Here is a 27880-nt window from a genome sequence, read left to right as displayed (position 1 = left end):
TGGAACCTCCAAGATTCAGGAATACACAAGAGCTTTCCTGCAAGTGTTTCCCCTGCTGGCCTTGGGGAAAGGTGTTGCACCACGCCTGTGCTCTCTGACCTCCAGTCCCAGAGCACTCATTATATTAGATTATCCCAAATGAGTCCCACAGACCACGCCCCACCCCCACGAGCCTTGAGCACCAGAGCTGCCCCAGGAACCTTGGGCCCCAGAACCAGGAGGAGGAGCAGGGAAGGTTTGCTTCTGCAATCATGCCTCTTGCAGAGGGGTGTGGATAAAATTGTAGTGCATGTCAGATTTCAGCAAATCCAGATTAAAGTTGAAAAGATCAATCTGAAGCTGAATAACAAAACCAGCGCTAATTAGGAGGCTCAGCCCCAGTTCACGCTCCTCTGCCTTGCATCATCTATGGGCAAAACCCCACCTTGTCTGTCTATACAGAAGGACAAAGCCAGCATCCCTGGGGTTGGCCAGAGTCCCTGCCAGTGAGCCCTGGGATGCGGGAACCTCTACAGTCCGCCACCTGCTCCTGCTCCCTCCTGGGGGGCGGATCCTGAGAAGCCCTGAACCTCTTATAACACAGAACAGGAGGGAAGGGTGGGTACTAGCATCTGTTAAGCTCCCCGTGGGTGCCAGGGGCCTTACATTCATTATCTCATTGAATGCTCCAAAGCCCCATGGAGCAGGTACTCACCACATAATCATGTGCTCAGAAAGTGTGAGCTCTTCTTCTTTTATCCCCACTTCACAGACAGAGGTGATAGAAAAGCAGGTGACAGGCCCAGTGTCCCACAGCTGGATTTCTTTTTGTTTTTGTTTTGTTTTGTTTTTTTGGAGATGGATTCTTGCTCTGTCACCCAGGCCGGAGTGCAGTGGCACGATCTCGGCTCACTGCAACCTCCGCCCCCGGGTTCAAGTGATTCTTCTGCCTCAGCCTCCCAAGTCGCTGGGATTACAGGCATGCGCCGCCACGCCCAGCTAATTTTCGTATTTTTAGTAAAAACAGGATTTCACCATGCTGGCCAGGCTGGTCTCAAACTCCTGACCTCAAGTTATCCATCTGCCTCAGCCTCCCAAAGTGCTGGGATTACAGGTGTGAGCAACCACGCCCGGCCCCACAGCTGGATTTCAATCCAGGCTCATCTAGTTCAGTATCTGGTACCTTCAGCTCACCCCCCACCCCAGCTTCCTGGTGGCTGGCTCTGTCTGGTAGTGGCAGCATAAATGCCGTCTATTCCTTGCTTTTGCTTTTCATTGTTTTCCGTATTTTGTAATTCAAGTGTTGCTATAACCTTTTTAGTAGAAATATATATACAAAACAGAGAATATGAGAGATAGTTATCCAATATTGTAAATGCTTCTGACATCTGCTTCTTTAAAAATTTAAGCACATACTGGGAACATTTTTTTTTTTTTTTTTTTTTTTGAGAGGGAGTCTCGCTCTGTTGCCCAGGCTGGAGTGCAGTGGTGCAATCTCGGCTCACTGCAACCTTTGCCTCCTGGGTTCAAGTGATTCTCCTCCCTCAGCCTCCAGAATAGCTGAGACTACAGGTGCGCGCCACCACACCTGGCTAATTTTTTTTGTATTTTTAGTAGAGATGGTGTCTCACCATATTGGTCAGGCTGGTCTCAAACTCCTGACCTCAAGTGTTCCACCCACCTTGCCTTCCCGAAGTGCTAGGATTATAGGTGTGAGCCACTGTACCCGGCTGATACTGGGAACATCTTTTCATGTTAGTAAAAATCCTTTCGGAACATCATTTTAAATAAATATATGATAGTACCATAAATTAAGGAGCCAGTATAGTCTTATTGGAAATTGTGATTGTTTTGAATTGATTGCTAATATGAATAGAGTGGTGGAGAACATCCATTCACAGGGCTACTGACAACTTAGGGGTGAGATCGCTTCCTCTTCACCCCAGTTTTGGTCATTCTCTTCTTCCTTAAAGCTTTGTACACAAATTCATTTTATTCTGTCACAGTTTCTCAAGAGAGGGCATTGTGACATGGTGGGGAAGTATGGGCTTTGGAGACAAGCAGACCAGTCTCTCCATAGTGGTGCTCAACACATACATGTTAGCTGGGCATGATGGCTCACACCTGTACTCCTAGCACTTTGGGAGGCTGAGGTGGGAGGATTGCTTGAGCTCACAAGTTCAAGACCAGCCTGGGTAAAATAATGAGACCTCGTTTCTATAAAAAAAAAAAAAAAGCTGGGCACAGTGGCTCACGCCTGTAATCCCAGCACTTTGGGAGGCCGAGACAGGCGGATCACGAGGTCAGGAGATCGAGACCATCCTGGCTAACATGGTGAAACCCCACCTCTACTAAAAATACAAAAAATTAGCTGGGCGTGGTGATGGGCATCTGTAGTCCCAGCTGCTCAGGAGGCTGAGGCAGGAGAATGGCGTGAACCCGGGAGGCAGAGCTTGCAGTGAGCCGAGATCGCGCCACTGCACTCCAGCCTGGGCGACAGAGCGAGACTCTGTCTCAAAAAAAAAAAATTTTTTTTTTAATTTGCAGGGCATGGTAGTACATACCTGTAGTCTCAGCTACTCGGGAAGCTGAGATGGGAGGATCACTGAGCCCAGCAGGTCAAGGCTACAGTGAGCTGTGATTGTGATTGTGCCACTGCATTCAAGCCTGGCCAAGAGAGCAAAACCCTATCTCAAAAAAAAAAAAAAAAAAAAAGATAGTTGTTGATTGCGTGATATTTACAAAGCAACCACTATGTGCTAGGAACTTAAAATATTATTCAACTATCATGACAACTCTGCTGTCAGAAGAATTATTATTCTTACTTTATAGAGAAGGAAAACTGGGCTTCAGCAAGGTGGAGAGATCTGTCTAAGTCCCGGGTTAGATGAATGTCCTTTGGCAAATTACTTAATATCTCTGAGTCTCAGTTTCCTCATGTTTAGAATGAAAGCAGTAATACTCATCTTGCCAGGCTAGTGCGAGAACTAAATCAGCTAAGTGTGTGCTTCGCGTGCCATCTGTTCTCTGCATGGTGAGGACTGTTTTTGGCTATCTCAGGCAGCCCTTCCACTTGGCCATCCTAGAGTGATGTTGCCTTGCAGCCATCAAGTGTGTTCTTAGGGGTAAGGTACTGCTTTTTATTTACTTGAGAAGAGTTCTTTATTCTGTCCTAAAATTTCTTTCTCCTTAGGGCATTATGATATCAACGAATCCCTTGTGAAGCGGTCGCCAAATACATTAATGTCTTGTTTTAAATCAAAAACCAACCGTGGATTAAAACTGACGTCAACAGGCCCGGGACCCGGTTATTACAACCCCAGTGATTGCACAAAAGTTCCAAAAAAGACTCTTTTCCCGTGAGTCCCAATCATTCTGGTCTTTCTTTTGAAAAGTTGTTGTGGGGAAGAAGCCCAACATAGAGAAAAGGAAGGGGTGTCACTGCTCGGCAGAACACAATGCTGGGCCACTCTCTTCAGGGGCCCTTAGTCACACATAATGATGCTCAGTAAATGCCTGTTGAATGCCTGATACTTATTGAGCAACTACTGTGTGCCAGGAACTTAAAATTGTATTCAATTATTATTATAATCCTGTTGTAAGAATTGTTACTCGTACCCCATAGAGGAGGAAGCAAGGCTTCGGATTTGGCGAGAGATTTGCCCAAGTCACATAGCCAACTTGAGGAGCCACAGGGAATTGTCTCAGGAGTAAGTCTTTCCTCATTCCCTGTGATGCTGGATTCCCCTGGTGCTGACATTGTTCTATTTTTGTAATATAAAATCTTCGCTGGAGTGTCAGGACATTCCAGTCAAGCTGAGAAGCAGTCAAGCTCTCATAGTTTTATACCGATGGAAGTTTAAGCCCCGACTTTGGAGTTGGTGATACCTGCTGGATTTGTACTTCAGCTCTGCTGTTTTTATGCTCTGTGACCTTGGGCAGAGTTCTAACCTCTCTGAGCCTCCATGCCCTCATCTGTAAGGTGGGAATAATTCCTGCCTCGTAGGATTTTGCTTTCAGAATTAAAAATACATGTTTGGCTGGGCGCAGCGGCTTGCGCCTGTAATCCCAGCACTTTGGGAGGCCGAGGTGGGCGAATCACTTGAGATCAGGTGTTCGAGACCAGTCTGGCCAACGTGGTGAAACCCTGTCTCTACTAAAAATACAAAAATTGTCCAGGCATGATGGTGCACGCCTGTAATCCCAGCTACTCGGGAGGCTGAGGCAGGAGAATCACTTGGACCTGTGAGGCCCAGATTGTGGTGAGCTGAGATTGTGCCACTACACTCCAGCCTGGGTGACAGAGTGAGACCCTGTCTCAAAGAAAAAAAAAAAAAAAGTAAATAAAATATATGTTTGGCATTGGCATTGCAGCTGGTAACTCAATATTAACACAGATTTTTGAAAGTAAATACAGGGACTCGTGTTACCCTATTTAATATCCTACACATTTTATATTACTCTCAGCTAAGAGGCTCAAATACTCACAGAGCTTATTTATTTCTCGAATGGTTCTAGAACTTCTGGAACTAACTGCAGTTAGGGTTAGTCCTCCTGTTACCATCTCAGCTCTCATCCATGCATAGCCCCCCAGACAGAGCTGGCCACTGGGAGGGCTGGCCAGGTGGGACCAACCATATATCCACTTGGTCCCCTCCAGAGAGATCAGGCAGGTGGTGGGAGCCACAGCCACAGTGGGTCAGAAGTCCAGGCAACCCAGGGAGGCTGACAACATTGGGCATACTCTGATCATCAGCCTAGGGCAAGGGGACCACAGTTAGAGAGAGGTACAAGTTGTGAATCTGCCAAGTCGAACTTAAGATCTGGAGAGGTGATTGAGACCTCAGCTGGAATCCACCAGAGGAGTCCCCTTCTGCTCTCCAGATCTAGGGCTCTGCAGGCTGGCCTTGTACAGGCTGTAGGGCTAGGGGGTGGGGCAGGCCAGTCTCTAGGAAAAGCTCTGTCTCTGGAAAGTCTCTTTCCAGAGACCTCCCGCCTCCAGGCTGGCATGCAGCGTCTCTACAAGCAACTATTCCCTTACTCTGCCAGAGAAAGAGTGGTCAAGAGGACAGGTGTTGGGGTTGGCCGACCAGAGTATGAATCCCAGCTCTGTACCTTCCAGAGACTTCTCCTCTCTGAGCCTCAGTTTCATGTTATTAAGTAGACATAAGAATCTTATCTCGTAGGGATTCCATGAACATTCGATGAGAAGATGTTGGAAAATAGCTATTATCGGCTGGGCATGGTGACTCACACCTGTAATCCCAGCACTTTGGGAGCCCAAGGCAGATGGATCACTTGAGGCTAGGAGTTCGAGACCAGCCTGGCCAACATGGCAAAACCCCATCTCTACTGAAAATATAAAGCTGGGCGTGGTGAAGGGCACCTATAATCCCAGCTACTCAGGAGGCTGAGGCAGGAGAATTGCTTGAACCCGGGAGGTGGAGGTTGCAGTGAGCCGAGATCATGCCACTGCACTCCAGCCTGGGTGACAGAGCGAGACTTGGTCTCAAAAAGAAAGAAAATAGCTATTACCCTTATAATGATAGCTGTGGTTATTGTATATCCTATAGACATATTCGGCTATATTATACAATACAGCTGTTATTTGGCATGGCAGCTCAAGCCCCCAGCCCAAATTTGGAAGCTCCTTCATGGAAAATAGTGAAATAACATAAGAGTGGAGGACGCTCGATTTTTAACTGCTTTATCTGGAGAAATATCTTCTGGCTTTTGCTCAAGTTTGAACAGGTGGTTTGAGATCATTCTTATTTTACGGCGTTTGCATTTGTCAGTCAGCAGGCTGTATAGATTTCTAGTTCTGTACTGGAAGCTCAGGTGAACAGGACACCACGCCTCCAGCCAACCTCATCTGGGAACAGCCTCGAAGCCAGATGGAGGAGCCTGCAGCAAAATGCTGGGTTAGGTGGCCCCAGGGGTGTGTGGCCATGCACATCCCATGGGGCCATCTTCCCACTGAGCAGTGCAGCGGGGCTGCGTGTCTGGGGCTTCTAGGACTCGCTGGTTCTCTGTCAACGCTTCATAAATAAAAGGTCTTCAGTTAATAACTCTGAGAAGCACTGCATCGTAACCCTCTGCCCCTGAGAACATCGCAGTCCGCACAGGCATCTTAAAGGCTCTGAGAAGGCCTGCGGTAAAGGAACCTATTAACCTGCTGTCTCCTAAACTTGGGTTCACCCTGATGAGTGGATGGTGCCCCAGACTCTACAGCAGGACATTTGTGTAGCTGGCTCTGTGGTCTGGGGCTGCTCTGGGCACCTCTCTGGATCTTCATTTCTCTATGAGCAAAAGAAGGGTGTCTGCATTTCTGACACATCAGAATCCCAGGTTTGCTCACCAGGGACTCAGGGGAGCACACAGTGGGCATTGAACGTGGAGCCAGCCTGGACCCATAGAGGAGGTCCAGATTATGTATTTCAAAATTAACGTGGGAAAGATGAAGCTAAGAAATTTATAATTTTATTTGGAAAGCAAGAAGATGAGACTGGTAGGCTTTGGACTATTCTAAAAAAGCATCTATCTGTTCCCGATGAATGATGAAGAAAATGATGTAATGAAAAGAAAAGACAGCTGAATATCAGAGTGTTGAGGAAATATCCAAAATCCAGTTTCTCAATTTCCAGTTCTGTTTTCTCCTGTGTCCCTGGAGGGAAGAGAGGGACAGGAGCCACACGGGGTCCTGAGGTCAATAAACCCCTGAGGTGACCCCCTCTGCATGCACCTTCCCTTAGGACTTTGTCCACGTCAGAACTAATCCTCTTTAGCTCTCCACAGCTACGTGGAGCGGTGGTGACTCGCCGCCATGTTTCTTTCTCGGGAACATGTTTCTTTCTCTGTGCAGGGGGAGACCTGCCCTTATCTGTCTTGGGTTGGAGTTGATGGGCTTCCCATTCTTGGGCAGAGTTACAGCTACAGAAATGCTCTTCTGGATCTGCTTTCTTCAGGGTGCAGGAAGTATCAGTGCAGATGTGAATTATTCCTGGAGTTTTTAGTCTCATGTTACTGGCCAAAAAATGTAAAGCCCAGCCGTGAGAGGATGGCTGGATATGACCAAAGCTCAGGAGGCCGCCATTAGGGCGGGGAATGGCTGATCACGTCTCCTGGAGAGGCCATGGAGGCAGCATGAGCAGTGGATTGATTAGCGCAGGCCCCAAAGTCAGTACCATGGAACCTCCACTTTCCCCGCTCACCAGCGCTGTGGGCCTGGGGGAAGGGAGGTCACTTAACTCCCAGTGAATTCAAAGTCATCCTTGGTGAACCAGGATGAGAACACCTCATAATGTGGTTGTAAGGATAAAAGGAGATAACCCACAAAACCCACATGGTAACTTGTAGTTTTATAAAAGCAGGTGAACGGGTCCTCTCTGTCTTCCTAGGGTTTCTAGTGTGGCCCCGCAGGGCGGATGCTGTGCTAGGGGCTGGCTGTTTGTTAGCACTGGCATTTCTGAGCTCCTTAGCTAAAGGTCACACCATCGGGTGTTCCTTGGCCATGGCCACCTTGCTGACTCAAAAGCTAAGAGGACTTCTCGGCTTCCAGGGTGTCTTCAGAAGCAAAGTGAAGTATCAGCCAAGGTTTCGCTTCTGAGGTCTTCAATATCCGTCACAGTGATGACTCAATGACTTAGGGTGAGTCAGGGTGAGAGTTTTGGAGATCAAAATAGTTCCTCCTAGGCACTGCCTTCCAACTCATGCTCCCCAGCAAGGAGGTGCAACACTCAGGGCCATCTTTCTAACCCTTGATCTGCTTCCTGGAGTTTTAAGCCACTGGATTTGCACAGACACGCTGTCTTGTCACAGCTAGAGCTGAAAAATAAGCCCCGTTGGCCCCACTCCAATTTTGGTAATTAGATTGGACCCACCTTAACTTCCCCTGGGATTTTCAATTAGATATGGGATGCTTCTTCCTAAGCGGCTGTAATCTGTCACCCGCTACCCTGTTAAACAGATACTGCATTCCACCCCAGAGGCAATCGGCTGCCCTTTAATGATGAGAAAAATTGCCCCTTTATCCCTCCCAACCCTGGGAATCCCTGAGGCAGAGTGAATGTGTGCCTGGGAGTGTCTGGAGGGTCTCGGATGCTTTCCCCAAGTGGCCTGCTGAGTCCTCTAAGACATTCATTATTCTTAGGTGATTTGCAAACAGCTCACATTGGAAGCTGCAAACACACTTAATCCACTTGTGGCCAACTCAGAGCCTTTGATAGATGTTTTCTTTCCACGGGGCAGGGCCAGGTTGGCTTTTATAACTGAGCAATGAGGCTCGTAAAAGCCCTGATCACAATGCACTGTGGGCTGCCCTGGGTTTGATCCAGCCTGACCTTTGTGATTTGTCAGCCCCACCTCGACCTGGAGGGACCAGCCCTGGATGAGGATGAAACTGGCATGTGGGCCTCAGATGCCTGGGCTCGTTTACTTGCTGCCAGCCCTCTGCTTTCCTCTGCACTTCAGCAAATGTTCCCAGGATAGGGCTAGGGGCCTCAAAACTGAGGAAGACACAATCCCTTCCCTTAAATAGCTAGGCAAGTAAAAGCCATAGAAATTGCAACATTTTAAGTGCAAAGGAGTAGCCAGAATGTATTCAGGGGCCACATACTCTGAGCTGAGAGCTCTCAGATGCGACCTGCCGTCGTCCTTCCACCTCTCTTCCAGGTGGGTGTGTCATTCCGAGTTTACAGTGAAGTGCAGGCTGTTTACGGTGGTGGGGCTGGGATTTGAATCCAGGTCCCTCTGCCTCCAAAATCCATCTCCAAAACCCATGTTCCTCCCTTGAGTCACAGGATGGGAACATTCAAGACAGTCAGGTGGGGGGTGGCGAGACAGGCGTGGGTGGAGGAGAGAAGTTTCCCTGAAGGAAGTGAAAACGTCAAGAATTGAATTCAAGTTTGCAGGGAAAGTTGGTGTTTCTCACAGAAGGAACAGCAGGGACAAAGGCATGGAGTTGCTGAACTGTGTTGTGTTGGGTGTTTCTGGAAGGTAAAACGGAAGCAGCAGGACGTGGGAGATTAGGCTGGATTGAGAGGCCATAAGTAGATCTTGCCTTTAAGTTTTCATCAGGGTTTGTAAGTGGGGAGTGTCAGAAGCAAGTGAACAACCCGGGAAATCACCGGTGAATGGAGGGTTGAAGGCAGTCTAGGTGCTCAGCGTCTGTCTCCTTGTGTCCCAATTCCTACCATAACAGCTACAGCTTTCCCCATTCCATGCTTTTGCTCCTGCTGTTCCCTCTGCTGGAAATGCTCTTCCCCACCTGGAGATTTTCTGGATTTCTGGATGGATTTCTGGATTCATCTTGTTGGAATTAATGTCCCTCTGTCTCTGTCTCTTTCTCTCTGCTCTCAATGCAGTTTTTTTTTTAATCTCTATTCGAACAGATTTCATGTTTTTAAACAAACGTTGCAAGTAAAGCACAATCTTCCTAACAATCTGGGAGGTAGGTATTATTTCCACCATTTTACAGATGAGGAAACTGAGGCTTAAGGAGGTTAAGAGCCTTTTCTTTTTCTTTTTTTTTTTTTTTTTTTTTGAGACGGAGTCTCGCTCTGTCACCCAGGCTGAAGTGCAGTGGCGCGATCTCGGCTCACTGCAAGCTCCGCCTCCCGGGTTCACGCCATTCTCCTGCCTCAGCGTCTCCGAGTAGCTGGGACTACAGGCGCCCACCACCACGTCCGGCTAATATTTTTTGTATTTTTAGTAGAGACGGGGTTTCACCGTGGTCTCGATCTCCTGACCTCGTGATCCGCCCGCCTCGGCCTCCCAAAGTGCTGGGATTACAAGCGTGAGCCACCGCGCCCAGCCAAGAGCCTTTTCTAAGAACACATAGCTGTTGAACGAGGAAGTGGGGATTCAAACCCAGCTCTGTCTGAGTGCAAAGCCTGTACTGCCTGAAGTTGTCACCAGTCATGGCTGTTGCTGGCAGCGGATTGTCAAGCCCTTAAGGACACTCAGGTCCGTGTCTTAGTACAGAACTGGCTGGATTCCCAAGCATGCCTGGCCCAGAATTGCACATATGGCTGGTGCTCATGAAAGATCCATAGTGCTAGGCTGAAGGTTCTGAGCCTCTCCTGGGCATATTGAAGGAGTGGAAGACAAGGAACCTCTCTAACCCATCTTGCCAAGAACACTGGTGAGTCGTTAACTCAGTGTGCTCCAGCCTCCTGCAGGCTGTCCTTGGCTAAGAAAGCAGACACCTCATGGTTTTCTCAAAGAACAGGGTGGGAATCTTGGGCTTGGAGTGACCCAGACCAGTGATGGGGTGACCTCATATAATGGTTGATTCGTTCCAGCTGTAATTTCCAGGAATCAAACCTGTCTCTCCATGATGCCAGCCACAAACTCATCAAATGTCTGGAGGTGTTTTGAAGGGGGAGCCACAAGCCAGAACAAGGAGAAGCCAGCTTTTATTTATAAGGGGAGAGGTTGTTGATTACACCCTATAACCAGTTCTTCCATGCAGATTCACAGCAAACAGGGAGGCATCATGTCCCCCCTTTCCCTGTGGGTACCTTTGTTCTAAATATAAGCATCCACGCCAGCTGCTCCTCCACCACAAGATGTGAGCCTAAGCACATTTATGATGGCTTTCAGTGTCCTCCCTGACAAGGCGGTGTCCCCTGCCTCAGCATGACTCTGGGGTGGAAGGGCCCTAAGTCAGTCTTTTACGAGGCTCAGTTGCCTCTCTGTCACCAAGCAGCACACACTGATGCGGACACAGGGATCATCAGAAGAATAACAACTACCTTTATTGAGCACCTACTATGTGCTGGTGCACTACTAGGTGCTTTACATACCTTTTCTCTGTTCATCGTAACTCCTTTATAAAGTTAGTGTCATTGTTCCTTGCCGTGCTGTGTATACTGACACTAAGCTATAGAGAGATCAGGGGCTTTGTCTTACAGCCAGTAAGTGGCATGACTAGAATTCAGCCTCAGGTCTGTGTGACCCTTAAACTCAGTCCCCTCCGCCATCATGCTTTCTCCGTACTGCTAGGCACCAAAGACTTGAGTTCTATGCCAGCCTTCCTACGAATGTGCCTATGACTTTGGATCAGTTACTTTGTCTCTGCGGACACCAACATTTTTAGAAAACTAAGGAGGTTGAAGAAGACATCACTTGGGTCCCCTCAGGCTCTCTGTGTTTAAGAAGTTGTTGGCTAAAGTGCAGTAGTGCCTCAGTGGCCAGGAATCCCAAGTCCCCTCCTTTGCCTGGATGGGCTGGCTCCCTTGGTCGTTGAGTGCTGGGGGAGACTGGGGGAGGCTCCCTTGGGCCATTCAGTGCGGAGAACCTCCTCGCCCCTTTTGGTGAGAAGCCTTTTAGAAGAAGCCTTGGGTGTGAGCCAGAAGGAGGTGGCCCTTCTATTATGTGGTTGGGAGAGTAGTGTGATTCCTGTAACAAGCACAGAAGTCTCTGACAACCCCGTGGAACTTTGAATCAAGACCTGATGAAAGATCACAGCAGGAAGGCACCTCAAAGGTCATCTTGTCCAACCCCTTCCTTTTACAGATGGGAAAACTGAGGCCCAGAATGAATTAATGACCAAGCTAGGACTCAGGTACATGTCCTATTTCTCTTTCATTTAATGTCTCAATATCAGAGATAAAAGATAGACTCCCTTTCTGGAAGGAGGGGAAGACAGACTTGAAAACAATGGTGGTGTGAGTGGTAAAGGGTTATGCAGAGTCTCTTGATGTCCAGCCTGGTGCTTTTCCACTCCTGCCTCCTGCCTCCCCAGGATGATATTTATTAGGATTCTGGAACGTCAATGTTACAGTGGCCTCTAAAGACCTGCTGGTGTTGGGATGGCAAATCTGTGGAATGTGGGATGCTTCTTTCTCTTCCCTGACCGTGGCAGACATCACAAGTGGATCACCAAGGCCTCTTCCCATTGAGTCCATATGGGGCCTCAGTTTTTTTTCACAGAACTCCAGCCAGGCACTACCAATCAATCAGAGTTGGTACATGAGATATACACTGCCTGCCATTTCTGGTTAGCTCCACATCTCCAATAACGCACACTGAGCTCTCACTGTGTGCCAGGCCTGTCCTGAGTACTATGTTTTAGGTGCATCATCTCATTTATCCTGACAACCCTGACCTCAAAGTAGGTACTATCATGATTGCCATGTGCAGATGAGGAAACAGATCCAGGGGTCCCCAGCTCACTGCCAGTGGACCTAGGGCTCTGTCTAGGTGCCATGACCAGTCCTCTTCCAGACAGCTTGGTGCTGTGCAGGCCTTGGCTGTGTCTAGAAACTGTGCCTTCCCCACTAGACTGCCTTAGTGACATCTTCCCGTTTTATCTTTCCCAAAGGAAAAACCCCATCCTGAACTTCTCTGCTCAGCCTTCACCTCTGCCTCCGAAGCCGCCTCTCCCAGGTCCTGGTCAGTATGAGATCGTGGACTACTTAGGCCCCCGCAAGCATTTCATCTCTAGCGCATCATTCGTGTCCAATACCAGCCGGTGGACAGCGGCGCCGCCTCAGCCAGGCCTGCCTGGCCCAGGTCAGAGGATTGTTTTAAATGATTGTAAAAACCAAATCTTCTGGAATTGTTTGTCATTCTTGGGTCATCAAATGCCATTGATGTATAGGTAGTTTCCCAAATAGGTTACAGGGATGAGGGTAGATTTGGAAGCATTATCAGTTCACATTTTCACAGTACAAAAATGTTTTGTTTTTTAAGGTGAAAGGGCTCTTAGAGATGGTCCAGGCCAGGGATTCATACTGAGGACCATGAACATCTAAAAGACTCAAAGAGAGTCTTGAAGGGGTCTGGGACTCTGCAGTTGGCTGAAGATTTGGCAGATATAGACATTATTTTCTGGGAAAGGGGGCCATAGCTTTTGTCAGAGTGTCAGAAAAGTTCTTTTTCTTTATTATTATTAATTTTTTTTACTTTTATTTTTTTGAGACGGAGTCTTGCTCTGTTGCCCAGGCTGGAGTGCAGTAGTGCAATCTTGGCTCACAACTTCCGCCTCCCAGGTTCAAGCAATTCCCATGCCTCAGCCTCCCGAGTAGCTGGAATTACAGGCACATGCCACCACACCCAGCTACTTTTTGTATTTTTAGCAGAGACAGGGGTTCGCTATGTTGGCTAGGCTGGTCTCGAACTCCTGACCTCAACTGATCTGCCCATCTTGGCCTCCCAGAGTGCTGGGATTACAGGTGTGAGCCACTGTGCCCAGCCAGAAAAGTTCTTTTTCTTAAAAATATTTAGGCCGGGCGCGGTGGCTCACGCTTGTAATCCCAGCACTTTGGGAGGCCGAGGCAGGTGGATCACGAGGTCAGGAGATCGAGACCACGGTGAAACCCCGTCTCTACTAAAAATACAAAAAAAAATTAGCCGGGCGTGGTGGCGGGCGCCTGTAGTCCCAGCTGCTCGGAGAGGCTGAGGCAGGAGAATGGCGTGAACCCAGGAGGCGGAGCTTGCAGTGAGCCGAGATTGCACCACTGCACTCCAGCCTGGGAGACAGAGCGAGACTCCATCTCAAAAAAAAAAAAAAAAAAAAAAATATTTAAGCTACTGGTCTAGTAGTGTGGCCAGGTTATTTTACAGCTGAGGAAACCCTCGAGAGCAGGTGGGCCACAGGTCCGCAGCGAGTTCATGGCGGGCGGTGCCAGGTGTTCCCCATTTATGCCTTGTTTGTTCATGAAATTAACCAGGGACTGTCCAACGGAGCAGCTCTTTTGAGGCTTCTAGCTCCACGCCCTTTTTACAGGCAAGCATAAGTAGGGATCCCCTGTTACATCTGGGATCTACCTGGGAGCTAATATCGTGAGGGACTCAGGATCCAGTGGGTGGCCTCTGTACTTCCTGACCTATTTGTAGCTTCTATAGAGCACTTTCACTATTACCACACCCTGACCATGGCCAAAGCTGGTGGCATTGGGGACTGACATGTGTGGCAGGTGGCATGGGAGGACGAAGGCAGAGCTGTGATGGCCGCCAGCTTGGTTACGCTCAGCGTTTCCGTGAGTGTTGACGATGCTCCCGTGCTAGGGAGCCAAGATGACCTGGGCCCCAGGTTTGCCCCCAGAGGCTGCAGTCAGGTGGGGAGACTCCTTCAGCTCCATACTCACAGGTGAGACTAACATAAGGCAGACTGGGCTGGGAGAAAGTCATTCTCCTAGCTTTGGCCTTGCAAATGTGGTGATAATCACACCAGCAAGGCTGTAGAGGTTTGATCTGGGGCTCATCTGGTCAGTCGAGGAGAACTCAGCATTGCAAACATGCAAATGCTCCATACAAGGGTTGAGCTCCAGAGAGGGCAGGGCACGGGCAGGGATCCTGCTTTGACCCTGCTCTACCACATCTTCTGGAAGCATTGCCCGAATGACTTTTCCATGCCGTATGTGGTGCTAGGCACCTGGCACACAGAGACAGGCAGCTCCTGCCACTCTGATCACCCATGCCAAGGTGGGCTTCTGCGAGGGGTTTCATGGGCACGTGCATGTGCCGGCATCTGCCTGCTCAGCTTCCAGTAAACTCAGGTATACTGGACTACCATGGGCTTCCCTGAGCGGCTTCCCAAGTATAGGAACAGAGAGGCTGCGCACGGGACCCTCATTAACCAAGTCAGTATCAACATGAGTTTCTGGTCACCTGGGGCTACAGTTCCCAAGCCCTGCTCATCTCCTAGAGAACCATGTCCGCAATTGTCATGGCTTCTGCTTTTATGGAAACCCCTGAACTAAATCAAAACAAGACCCTATGAAGCTAACACCTTGCTTCTTTAAGAATATTGCCTTACTCAATTTCTTTTCAAATTTCGTAGAAAATAGTTTTGTAAATTTTGTTCTGTTAAAGAAGTTGAAAAGAATTAAAGAAGGCAGGAAGCCAGAGTTTGACTTCCCCTGGGCCGGTTAAGAGCCACATAACCTCGGGCCAGTTCCTTCCTCTCTGTCTCCCCACGTGTAAGATACAGGGGCTGGCACAGGGGTCCCCAGGCCTTCCCAGCTCTGAGGTAGAATGCCAGAGACTGCAGCAATGGGCCTTTTCTCTCTTAATGCCTCCGCCTCTCTGTCCCCTCACAGCCACGTACAAGCCAGAGCTCCCAGGAAAGCAGTCTTTCCTCTACAACGAGGACAAGAAATGGATCCCAGTGCTGTAGGCACATCACACAAGGTCGAGGAGAACTCCATCCACCAGCCCACCCCGCCCAGCGTCCCCAGGACATTCCTCAGGAGGAGACCGATCATGTGTGTGGCAGCTGACAGCTTGGGGGGTGACCCTACCACTCTGGCCTGGCATGCTAGCCGGACTGCTGCCATTGCCTTTGTCTTGAGCTGGAGACATTGCTCCTTGGAGACTGCACCCCTGCCCCACCGACTCCAGTGGCTTCCTGAGCAGAAGGGAGGAGTGGACAGAGCCCCCTGGCTGCTTCCCCACGCACCCATCCATCCAGGCTGGCTTCCGGCATGACTCCCTGCCTCAGACTGAAGGGACTCCTGAAGCGCAGACTTTAAGGAGGAGCAGTCCACCCTGAAGGTGGCCAAGCCTGGAAGCCCCACCCTTCCCTGTTTCATTCCTTCATTCATTCATTCCCTCACTCCTGCCTTTCTCATCCGTCCCTTTCTGGCCTCACTCACTCACTCACGGTATGTCTACTGGGTGAAAGCTACCTGCAGGCAGCTGATGCTTTTTCCACCAGTCCACAGCTTCCTTTCTAAAGTGACCACCTGTTTGGAAAGGCCTCTCTTTACTCCTTTTAGACCTTTTTCTCTTTGGAGTGGGAGATCATCTTAGAATGGCAGTGTCCAGGCCCGGGGGCTGCGCTTTTCCCTGACTTTCTCTGCCGGCAGGACTGAATTTTCTCCAGGCTTACGGGCCCTTCCGTGGAGTCCACATGGCCTGTCCAGGCCTGATAGCCTTTGTCTCTATGTGGAGGGAAAAAGAAATGTGCCCTGGTGGTTTTGGTGGAGGCTGCACAGATGCGCGGTGGGTGGGGAGCTGCCAGGCTCCTTTCCTGATCTCCCAGCGGACTTTGACTGGGCTTTGACTGACGCTGTAAGTCTCTCAGTACATTAACCCCATCAGATACTGAGAGGTTACAAAGCCTCCAAGACCTGTACAACTGTGGCCTCTCGAGAGAAGTGGTTCTCAGCCTTGACTGCACACTGTAATTACCTGGGGACTTTAAAAAATACTGAGGCTTGGGGCCCACCCACAAATGCTGATTTAACTCCTCCAGGGTGGGGTCTGGGCAGTGGCGGGTTGGGGGGGGGGGGAACAGGAGCCACCCAGGTGATTCCAATGATAGGTGAAGGTTGAGAAGCGCCACCTTCCAGCTTCCTAACTGGCTCTGGGAGGGGAGCTGGGTAGGCAGTTCAGGAGGTGGGAAATTTATACACGCAGAGCACCTGGAGCATCTACAGCATGACTGTGGTTCCACGCTCCTCTGTCATTTAACCTTCACGCATCACCTTATTCTGACATCAAGGGTACGTCGCAGCCACAGTGAGGCCTGGCCTGGGCAGAGCAACTCCGGGTGCCCCACTGGGTCCCTCCCACAGGGGCAGGCAAGCCTAATGTAGGAACCCCAGGCAAAAGGAAACATCAGCGATACGAATCCTGTCTTTAAAACTGTGATGTTTTGTTCACCATGGATTTTTTTTTTGGCCTTAATTTTAAAAATATTGCATTAAACTTATTTATCTTGCTTATTGAGCTTTTGGGCACCCCTTAATTTTTGTGCCTTAGGCTAGAGACTCACCTGCCCATAGCCTTGACTGTAGGTAGGGGCTTGGGAATTAGGACCACAGACTCTGTCAGCGCTGGGAGGTTCTTAGAGGGATCATGCTTTTCACACTTTTTTAAAAAAAGTTTTACTCAGACAGATGTTTACAAGAAACCCAAATATTTAAGTGGAGAGAAGCAGAGCTGCGGTGGTGGAGTTAGGGGTGATACGCAGGGCCTGCTGCAGCCCCTTCCTCGCATTGTAGTGGCCTTGGAGACCTACCAGTGAGTCCTGAGGCTCTGAAGATGATAATTACAAACAACCAAGGGAGATCATGTCCTGCACTTTATAGCCAAAGAAACTGAGGGCTACAGGTAACAGTGGCTGGTAAGTCTGCTCTCCCAAAGGAAGAAAGACCCACTTCAACTTGGCAGCTTAAAAAAGATAAATGAGGCCGGGCATGGTGGCTCACGCCTGTAATCCCAGCACTTTGGGAGGCCGAGGCGGGTGGATCACAAGGTCCAGAGATCGAGACCATCCTGGCTAACACGGTGAAATCCCGTCTCTACTAAAAATACAAAAAATTAGCCGGGTGTGGTGGTGGGTGCCTGTAATCCCAGCTACTCGGGAGGCTGAGGCAGAATGGCGTGAACCCAGGAGGTGGAGCTTGCAGCGAGTTGAGATCGTGCCACTGCACTCCAGCCTGGGCGACAGAGCGAGACTCCATCTCAAAAAAAAAAAAAAAAGATAAATGAGGCAATGGAGGAACTGAACTAAAAGAGACAAAAACTGGCCAGGCACAGTGGCTCACGCCTGTAATCCCAGCACTTTGGGAGGCCAAGGCAGGCGGATCACAAGGTCAGGAGTTCGAGACTAGCCTGGCCAATATGGTGAAACCCCGTCTCTACTAAAAATACAAAAATTAGCCAAGCGTGGTGTCGGGCACCTGTAGTCCCAGCTACTCAGGAGGCTGAGGCAGGAGAATCACTTGAACCTGGGAGGCAGAGGTTGCAGTGAGCCAAGATCATGCCACTGCACTCCAGCCTGGGTGACAAAGCGAGGCTCTATCTCAAGAAAAAAAAAAAGATAAATGAAAAGAAAGCAAGCCTGAATCTGTGATTTGTTCTCTAAGGAAAAGTCAATTTCTGACTGTCGCCGTGGCTGATTTCAATGTGCCAACATAACCACACTCCTTCAGAGTTGGGAAGAGATGCCTGCAATTGCTTCTGTGAGCTGTAGGAGCTGGCTCCAGGGAAAGTGGCTTGGTCTAGAAAGTAAGGGCAGAGCTGGCACAAGACTCAGGTCATGTGGCTCCCAGCCTTGGGTGCTGCCTGATGGCCCCAGCTGTGAGGTCCTCTTCAACCTCATTCTGCACCCTTCCCAGGACTTTCTCTGCAGAGTCAGTGATCCTGAGGCTGTAACATTCAAACACAAACATGTGGGCATCAGGAATCTGCTGCCTTCCAGAGGGGGCACCTCTGCTTCACCGGTGCCCTGCATGTCCCGGCATCCTTCAAGTCCAGGGCAACCTGCCCTCAGCACAGAGCCAGAGCGAAGGAGAAAGAGGAGCGAGGCCCCGACCACTGTAGCCCTCTCTTCCCAGCAGACTCTCCCAAAAGGAACGAGTGCAGCATGTGAAGTAGTGTGACATAATACATAGGTAGATTTTTATTACTAAATACCACGTGAGTATACAAAATGCATCACTGAATAACAGCTAAAAAAAGTCCAAGAAATGTGAAATACACATTTTTTGAAATGATAAAAACGTATCCATGAAAAATATAAAATGTTGCATATATATACAATATATTTATATATATATATAACATAAAATCGTAAATAAGAAATGTATACAACAGTCAGTGGCAAGGCAGTACTTTTACACAGCAGTCACTTTGTTCCAGTCAATCGTCGGTGCTATTTACATCTTGCGCTGAGGAAGTCTGAGAAAGAGACTCCACTCTAGTGTCTTTTAAAAGTCATTTGCACTGAAAATCAAGAGTTTTCAAGTTAACTGACCAAACGTTGAGACATCCTTTGTCTGAAGTTGAAGGAAGACAGAGTGGGGGCTGCACCAGCTGGCGTGGTGCTGCGGGAGGGAGCGTGTGCCGCCACCATCTTAACGGGCAGCCTGCAGGAGCGCCACTGCAGACAGTCTTCTGGGTAGGTGGTAACCATGGTGACATTGTTTTGGGGTATGGGGAGGCACTGGCAGGAAGCTCAGGGAGCAGATTCAAGCATGCCATGGGGATTCAGGCCAGGGGACCCCCCAGGTCTCTCCCTGGCCCTGACGTCTGTGGGTCTGTGACTCAAGGGCCTCTTCCCTCAGGGAAGGCATTCAAGGAACAGCGCTGAGGCATGTGGAGAGGTTGTGTGTGGCATGGGGCCACGTCCCTGCTGGCCCCTTGCAGGTCGCGAGGGTTTGGATGCTTGAGAGGCCTTACAGCTCCTTAAGGATGATCTGAATTTTGCCGTCCAGCTCCCCCATGTCCAGCAGGAAGGCAACATGGTTGCTGTAATGTTGAATGATGTTGTTGTCCATGTTGACTAAGATTCTGGAATGGAAGAGGGGATGTGGTTGGAACACAGCAGGCGCCCTGTTTTCAGGCCTTCTGAGTGACCAGGATGAGTGATGGGTCATACCCAGTGGGTACCTGCCACATTTTAGGCACCTCACAAACTTTCCCTCTGATCCTCACAACAACCCCGCGAGGTGGGGGAGTCACAGTCTCCTTTACTGCACAATGCCCAGTGGCCGAGCCACAGCTCAACCCAGGCCTGCTGGCCCCCACACTCACAGCTACTGTGCCGGATTGCCTCTCTCCCGGTACACCTGAGGATGGACACTCAAGCAACTAGTGTGTAGATCTGGGGGAGACGCAGTGCTCCCTTAGTCACCATATTGAGGACTCAGACATGAAGTATGAGTTCAAGTCCAGGAGTGGTTTGGGTTCAACAGGAGGCTAGGATGTGTCCCTCAGGCATGCCTGCCTGAGCCAGAGGCAGGTGCTACACAAGCCCCTCCCATTTCCATTCCCAGGAAGCTGAAATCTCAGGAGGATTGTCCGATAGACTTGAGGGGCTAGGCCCACTCTCTCCCCATATTCTCCAGGCAAGGACCTGGGTCAACCTGAGAGAGACAGAATCTTGATGGCTGTGGGCCCCTGCAGGGAGTCAGAGCCATTGTTTATGCAAAGAGCAGCCCTCTAGGAGCTGCTCTTGATGAAGGACCCACCAAGATGTGACTTGAGCTGATCACATCAACCTTCTCTTTGCCCCTTCCCTGCTGTCTTCTGAGCATGTAATGGAGTTGCGTATATCCACCCACACTTTCACTATCCACCATCTATTCACATACACACACTCCCCCTCCATCATCCACCCACCCAACCACACCCCCATCCACCATCTACCCACCCATACACACCCCCATCTACCATACACCCACCCATTCACATCCCCATCCACCCTCTACTACGCACCCACACACACACCCACCTGGCATCTGCTCGCCCATCTACCCCACTCATGCACCATCTACCCACACACCCACCCATCCACCATCCTCCATGTGCACCATCTACCCACACCCCCACCCATCCACCATCTACCCACACCCGCACCCATCCACCATCCTCCATCCACCTGCCCACCTGGCTTCATCTTCCCATTCATCTCCTATATTCACTGAGGCCTTTCCATGTGCAGGACCTTGCTCAAAAGCAAAGACCATATGGAGATGAATTAGACCTAGTTCCTGCCTCCCAGGAGTTTTGAATCTAGTAGGGACTGGGAGGATGAATCCTTATATTACCCCAGTTCATAGATGGGGAAGCTGAGGTTCAAAGAAACAAAGTTATTTGTCTAAGGTCACACAGTTCATAGATGGCAGGGCTGGGATTTGAACCTTTGTCTCTTTCTACTGTATCATTTTTAGAAGGAAATAAAGCCCTATAAATACAAGTTAGGAAGCAGTGGATAGAAGGAAGGCAAAATCCAGGGCTATGGGAGAGTTCTTTGAAGTGGTGCAGGAGCGGCAGGCACGAGGACCCCCCGAGGGCAATGGAGACAACATGGACCCGAAGGCATGGCCCACATCCAGTTGTCTCTCCCTGCCGCTCTCAGGAAGAAGATCCAGGCTTGGGCTCTCAGTGGTTTGAGTGCTGACTGCCAATGTGTAATCATAGGCTCCCCTTTCTTGGGTCCTGCCTGGAGTTCCTTCATTTCACAGAGGGCTCTTTGGGCACTGGAGGTCGGAAACAGACCAGCGGAGATCAGAACTGGGCAGAGGGGTGGGTGCTTTGTCAAAATCAGGGTTGTTTTGTTTGCCATTGATTGGGTGCTTCTAGGTGCCAGGCACTGTGAAGTAACTGATGTGCACCAGCTGGAAGGCTGGATCCCTCCCACTCCCCAGCAGGGCCTCCCAGCGCCCTTAGCTCAAACCTGCTCACACCTGCCAAGCTCACACCTGCTCACACCTGCACAAGAGGGCTTCCAGATGGGCCCACAGACCCCTCTTCTCAAAAGTCAATGACAACAGGTCCCTGAGAGGCAGAACCACTGTCACCAAATGTGGGCCTCTTGTTACTTTCCACCTTCTAGTTGTCTTCAGTCCTGGGTCACATTAAACCCCTGGCCAGCTGCTAGCAAAAACAAAGTATTTGCTCATCTTTCCAGCACTTAGTGGTTCTTGTAAAGCTGATTCTATCCACCTTCGTCTAGAGGACTTTCGGGAGGGTTTTATGAAAATAAACCAGGCCTTTGATCAGAATTTCCTGTTTCTCACATGAGGACTTGCAGGGAGGCAGAAGATGAGCCTGGCCTCTCCTCTCCTAAGATATATTTTGGGGAACACTGTCATTCAGCCATTTCAGACAGTCCTGGGGCTGAGGTTTTCATGGCCATGGGGGTGTGTGAGGTGCCTCTGAAGGGCTGCTGAGTGATGCCCTGGGCTATGGTGCTGGGCAAATCAGCTGGCCAGCCTGGCTGCATCCTTTATTTGCACATTGCTTAGTGGTTAGAGGAACAAGCAGGAGGCAGGATAACAGAGTGGATGTCTGTACAGGCTTTAGAAGTCCGGGATGCTTCTGCCAGTTCCTAACTCATGACCTTGTAACTACTGCAGACCTCAGTTTCCCCATATGTACAAACAGAGATAATCATACGCAGCTCAAAAGGTCAATGAGATGATGCTTGGGAGTGATACAGCCCAGTGCCTGGCATGTAGCAAGTGCCCCATAAGTGGAAGGTTTTAGAATTATGATTTCAATAGCTGGCTGGGGCTTAAGGGGAAGCCTCTGACAACTTAGCCAGTGGGGCTGGGGAACATCCTTGTACGCACACCCCACCCTCCCACCCCCCATGCAATCACACAGCCTGGCCTGGAGTGGGATTGGTAAGAGAGGCCTGCCACAGGTGGGGCTGGAGCCAGGGGCCGTGGGCACTGGCGCTGAAGGGAGAGTGGGGCTGGGCTTGTCTGGGCAAAGCAGAGCCTGCCCTTTGCTGTGAAGTGGATTTCACTCTACAGAGCATGTGAGACTCAGCTGGAAACCAAAACTTGGAAAAAAAGACACACAAAAAACTCTAGACATGCATGCAACTAAAACCAAAAAAACCCTTCCCAGGGGCTGCAGGGATGGACACCTTCCCCCACCCTCAGCCTTCTATGGAAAGCTAGGAAGGAACCAAGGAGGAGGAAGGCAGGCAGGGCTGGGCCTGTGAGGAAGGCGGCCAGGCCCCTAGGCCTGATGAGATGGGGACCCAGCTTGAGTACAAAATCTGCCTCGCTTTGCAAAGTTCTAAAAAGGAAGATCCACTCGCAATAGCCACGGGGCAAGCGGCTGAGCACCTCCAAGGGGCTACTAGCAAATGTCGCTGGAGTTAAACTATCCACAGCAAGAGGATCAGATTGGAGCTGTAGGCAGAGGGGCTGGGAGTGCATTTCCCAGGGCTCTGGTTCTGGGGCTTCTGGGCTGGCAACAGCAGTGACAATTCCTCACTGTCTGGGGCCCTATGCCAGGCTGGTGAAGTCACCTACTCAGGAAGGGCTGCAGAGGCCAGGCTCACTGGCTCTGACCAGGGGACTGATGTCTGGAGGACAGTTACCATGTGACCCTACCTCCCTTTCCCAAGGGATCTTCTGAGCAGACAACAAAGGTACTATGGTCCCCAGGAGCCCATGGTAGGCAGCCAGGCACTGCCTGCCCCCTGGAGGGTACAGCTTTATTCCTGGCCTAGTCTGTCTAGCAAAGGTGGAGGAGGCCTGTGGAGCATCCCTGGCTGGCTTCCCTCCAAATGACTCCCAATCACAACTCCTTTTCCAGACTCATCGCCAGACACTCCCTTCCTGCCTATGGCTCTGTCAGTAGCAACTCTGTTAGGCCTGCCTGCCTCATGCCTTTGATCCACTTCTCCTGCCCCTGCACACTGCTTATTACCTCTGAGCCTCAGTTTCCTTATCTGTCAAATGAGGACTGTGGTATTTACCTCTTAGTATGGCTGTGAGGGTCATGTAGGGTGTGCTTAGCCTAGTGTCTGACACATAGTGAGTGCTCAAGTGGATGGTGGCCACTATAATCATTATAATCAAATGGCTTGGTTTCCCAGTGGCCTTGAACCTGGGTCTTCTGACACATGACCCTCCACTTCTCCCTCCACCCCACCTAGGAGGTCATATGTAAAGACCCTTCCACTTGTCTCCCACTCCCATCCTTCCCAGTTGTGACCCATGTCTGGTCTCTGCAGATGGAGAGGTGACCAGTGGCCTTGGCCTGGCTGGGGAGCTCTCCACCCCAACTCCACATCCCCTCAGCCCCTCCACAAAGGCCAAGTACAAACATTACTCAGCACTGAGCAACCAGCTGGGGAGGGTGAACTAAGCACTCACCCTCGCTTGCATTTCTTGTAGACTTTGTAAATGTTCTCTTCAGGGAACCCATACTTCTCAGAGATCTGGAAGGAAAAGACAGGTGATTCATTGCCTGCTGCCCACGCTAGATTTATACAAGTTTTTTATGCCATCGCTTTTTTTACTTCCTGATTACAAAAGTAAAACATATGCATATTGTGGACAAATATGAAGAAGAAAATTACAATAATCTATAATCCTGTTTCTCAGAGATAGACACCATTAACATCTGGGTGTGTGTCTTCCCATCTTTTGGTCATGTGTACGGTTGTGTGTATAAATGTTTTCAGGTTCCACATGGTTTTTTATATCTTTTTACTTATCATCCTAGTATAAGCCTTCCTATATCACAACAAACACTTGTCAAGCAGCATTTTTAGTGGCTGAAAAATATCCTGAAGAGCATCTACCATTTCCCAGAACTCGCCCATGAGACATTGAAACTGTCCTAGTGCTGAGGGTGCACCCATGTACCAGCTGGCTGGCCTCGTGCAAGCTACCTGTGGAGACAGGAACTGTGCCCACCTCAGAGGCTTGCTGGAAGAATCAAGTGGATTGATCCACATTAAATACTGAAGACAGCCCCTGGCGTGTACTGAGACCTGAATAAGCGATCTGTGTTGCTTTTTTAGAAGCAGAGCAATGAGGATGCTTCTTGCCCTGCTGTGACAGGGGAAGCCCCAGACATCTCCCCCTTTTAGGCCGGAATTATTAAGCCCATCTGGTGGGCGAGCATGCGGAGCTCAAACAGGATAAGCCACGTGCCCAAGGCCTAGACCCCAGGTTAACTGACTCCATCACATCCGAAAATGTTGGAACTTATTTCCCTACATGAGGAGACTGTGGGTCAGAGGCTTGTTGAGTGACCAGCTTGAGATCACACAGCCAGCATCGGCCTGTCTCCCCAGAGCTTCTGAAGTTTCCTCTGGGGCAGGCAGATCCAGTCTGGTCCCAGCTGCACCACCTGGACGTGCAGAACTTTGAACAGGTCACTCTTACTTCTCTGAGCCTCAGTTTCCTCACTTGTAAAATGGGCATAGTAATAGGAAGTACACACAGTGTGGTTCTGCACACGAACTGAGATAATTGTGTAAAGGGCTCAGCCCAGTGCCTGTCCCAGGTAACAGCTCTGTAAGACGTCGGTGTTGATTAGTACTAGCTGCCTAGAAGCTGCTATGATATGTGCGAAACCTCAGGTCCTGGGTTTCTGGTGGAGGTCATCCTCTCTGGGCATTTTAGAAAAAGGTTCAGGTTCAGCTTCTCAGTTATTCTCTACCCCAACAGAGATTCCTCCTGGCAAGAAGAGTTCTTAGACGACTGTTTCTTTTAATGATGATGTGACTGAAAGCTACCAGGAAGAAGATCTCAAGTCAATCTAAGGAAGAACTCAGGAACTCTCTCACCATAAATTGGACAAATTGGACAAAGACACCATGGGCTGCCCAATAGGTAGTAAACTCTGCATTCCTGGAAGTACACAGGTCAAAAGTGGGCATCAGCTTGGAAGTGCTGCTGGAGAGAGGGAGCGCAGGCACTGGATGGGGAGCTGACCCTTTAAGGTATTGTCCAACCCAAAGCCTCTGAGTCTATATTTAGGTGACATTAATGGTCTTATGTGAGCCCAACTTCCTGGAGCTGATGCCAAGCAGGGCTGACAATGCGTAAAGAGAACAAGCAGCCAAGTAGTGTGAGGAGAGCCTGGGCTGGCATCCCGGCTCTGTCACCTGGAGCTGAGTAACCCTGGCAAGTCACCTGACCTCTCGGAGGCTGTGTCCTTGTGGGAAATGAGGAGATACGAATAGTACCCGCTTTTCAGGGTTGTTAAGGGCACATGATGAGCCAGCACAGGCGGCATGTCTGACCAACTGTCTGGCACATAGTGGGCCTTCAATAAAGGTCAGCTAGTGTTACTATTTGATGCCATTTTCACTCCGCCAGCCTGAAATCTTGACACCATCTGGCTTTTCCAAGTGGTTCCACCTTCGGCCACAGCTGACCCTGGTGGAGGCTGTGTCTGCTGAGTTTTTGGTGGAGCCACAAAGCTGGCTATGGGTTTTATTCAGGACTGGGCTGTTTTGCCCACTCTCTGGTGGTTTGGGGGTCTGGGGAGGGTCTCCTTGCACAGACATTGCCTTCAGCTACCCCAGCCAGTGGCCCCCAGCCAACCACAGGCAGGCGGAATGAGGCCCCCTGGGAAAGAAAAAGAGAGAGTCTCTGGGGCCTGGCCTTTTTGGCTTCCATTCCCATTAAAACAGAAACAGGTTTGCAAAGCCAACAAAAAACCCTGGCCCGTCAGACAGCAGCCATCAGATTAAGGAGGATTTATGGTGTGTGCGACTCCCAGGGTGGAGTCAGGGTTCTGGCTGGGAGATAACATCGCAGAGGCACACCCCCACCGGCAGGGCCCCTCAGGCCCCCTGAACAGGGTGGGACGGGTAGGCCACCGGCATGCCAAGGTTCCCTCCTGTGGGAAATCAGAACTCCTGTGGGGACAGGAGCCTAGAGGGGGTCTGCCATGGTGGGCAGGGTCCACAGGCAGCTTACCGCATTCCTGAGCCCCTTCAGGTCTGGGGTCTTCAACATGAGCGCGTCAAACACCTCCTCAGTCTCCCTCCGCACATACAGCAGAACTGAAAAGCAAGGGGCAGCTTGAGTGCAAGGAAGATAATGTGAACAGGATCATCTCAGGGGCTGGGGAATCTGAAAACGTTACTTGAAGATTGACTTCTGCTGAGGGTCTGTGCCCAGCTGGGAGGCCCTTCGGCCGGCTCTGCAGATTCCCATGCACCTTCTTAAGCTGTGCTGATGTGGGGGTGTCTGAACCCCTGCTCTACTACCTGCCAGCCAGATGACCTTGCAAACGTGATTTTAACATCACGGAGCCTCATTTTATTTGTATGTAAAATGGAGGCTCTGTCCACTGTTGCGTAGAGTCATTGTGGGAATTGATGGCGGTGTCTGGAAACACGAGGTGCCACACAAAGCTCAATTCATGGCTGCTGGAAGCTTTTGAGCTTAGCTGCCAGTTGGTTTCTTCCTGATGGTCAGCTACAGCCCCCAGAGGTTTGGGCTTGTTCCCCACCCCGAGGAAGTCACAGATTTAGAGGGTCAAAGCAAGAAAGCCAGACATCAAAACCCCACCCTTCTCCCACTCCCCATTAGAAAAAGTGGGAGAGGGGAACTTGCCCAGAGTAACGAGCCTGTTGACTATGCCAGCTGCCCAAGACACCCACATCCACACCAGGTCAGGAGACAGAAGCCACCAGTCCTGTGGTGGTCTCTCCAAGCGGCCTGAGGTGCCCTCCTTACCCCCACCCCCCAGTCTTGACCTAAACCTAGCTCCAAGGGGTAAGGCAGCACCTCGTGCCCCCCCACGGAGGCTTTAGGAAAGCCCATGAGGGAGGTGGGAGCTGGGGTGGGCTCGGTGAGTAAATGAGGAGGGCGGGAGGTCACCTCTCTGAAGGTCGTCTTCCTTGGCCTGCTTGGAGGGCAGAGGCTCAAACTCCTCAGCGAAGGGTGAGCAGGTGCGCTTCAGAGGCAGCCTGTGGGGATGGCAGTGGGGGAGCTCATGAGGAACTCGGGGACCCCTAGAAGCTGAAGGACCCTGCTGGGCCTCCAGGGGCCCTAGAAATGGGGAAGAAAACACAAGGGTGGACGCAAAGCAGAGGGACAGTGGGGGTAAAGCAGCAGGTCTGGAGTTGGACTGCCTGGGTTCGAATCCCAGCCCTGCCACGCACTAGCTGTGTGACCTGGGCGAGTCCCTTAGCCCATCAGTGACCCCATGTATAAAATGGGATGATGAGAAAGCAATGATAGCAATACTTCATAGAGGGGTGTGAGGCCACAGGAGACCATGCTCACTGCGCTTAGTACACTGTGACTCACAGGAGGGCCTCAATAAATGTGGACTCATCGTCATCATCATCGTTCCTTTTTAAAAGAAGTCAGGTCAGATGTGAGGCAGTGGGGGTGGAAGGACTGTGGGCTTTGGAGTAAGACGGGCTTGGGTTCCAGTCCTGCTGCTGTGACTTTAACAGCTGTGTGACTAGAAGGCACTTCACTTCTCTGAGCCTCAGTTTCCTCATCCATAAAGTAGGGCAGTAACCCTGCTTGCCTAACTCTGAGGCTGTTGTGAGGTGACAAGTGACATAATTTGGGGTGAAAGCACCATGTGAAAAGTACATTTGTTCATAGGGAAGAAACTGATCATAACAGCAAATGATCTTCATAAAGTGCTTTCCCACTTACGAAGATTCCATATCCACACCGCCCTCCTCACCCTCTTGAGGCTGTTTTCCTCA

The 27880-nt window shown here is 50.2% G+C and overlaps 2 protein-coding genes across 3 annotated transcripts in view; one reads left to right on the top strand and one right to left on the bottom strand.

The window, feature by feature from the left end:
• Positions 1–16659, top strand: part of STPG1 (sperm tail PG-rich repeat containing 1) — a 57992-nt gene extending 41333 nt beyond the window's left edge. The window contains exons 7-9 of one of the 2 annotated variants that reach the window (XM_032759319.2): positions 3173–3338; positions 12305–12495; positions 15027–16659. In XM_032759319.2, coding sequence (XP_032615210.1) covers positions 3173–3338; positions 12305–12495; positions 15027–15103 — 434 coding nt within the window. In that variant the 3' untranslated portion in view covers positions 15104–16659. The remainder of the gene's footprint in view (positions 1–3172; positions 3339–12304; positions 12496–15026) is intronic. The other variant, XM_058443849.1, reaches the window with a different exon arrangement.
• A 1877-nt stretch (positions 16660–18536) lies between these two features.
• Positions 18537–27880, bottom strand: part of GRHL3 (grainyhead like transcription factor 3) — a 33214-nt gene continuing 23870 nt past the window's right edge. The window contains exons 13-16 of the mRNA XM_032759313.2: positions 27033–27121; positions 26124–26209; positions 23559–23623; positions 18537–19227 (exon numbers count right to left, since the gene is read on the bottom strand). Of these exons, the coding sequence (XP_032615204.1) occupies positions 19113–19227; positions 23559–23623; positions 26124–26209; positions 27033–27121 (355 nt within the window). The 3' untranslated portion in view covers positions 18537–19112. The remainder of the gene's footprint in view (positions 19228–23558; positions 23624–26123; positions 26210–27032; positions 27122–27880) is intronic.

This window comes from Hylobates moloch, unplaced genomic scaffold (assembly GCF_009828535.3).
Source record: "Hylobates moloch isolate HMO894 unplaced genomic scaffold, HMol_V3 SCAFFOLD_9, whole genome shotgun sequence".
In the NCBI taxonomy this organism is placed as follows: domain Eukaryota; kingdom Metazoa; phylum Chordata; class Mammalia; order Primates; family Hylobatidae; genus Hylobates; species Hylobates moloch.
This window is presented reverse-complemented; position numbering and strand designations above follow the sequence as displayed.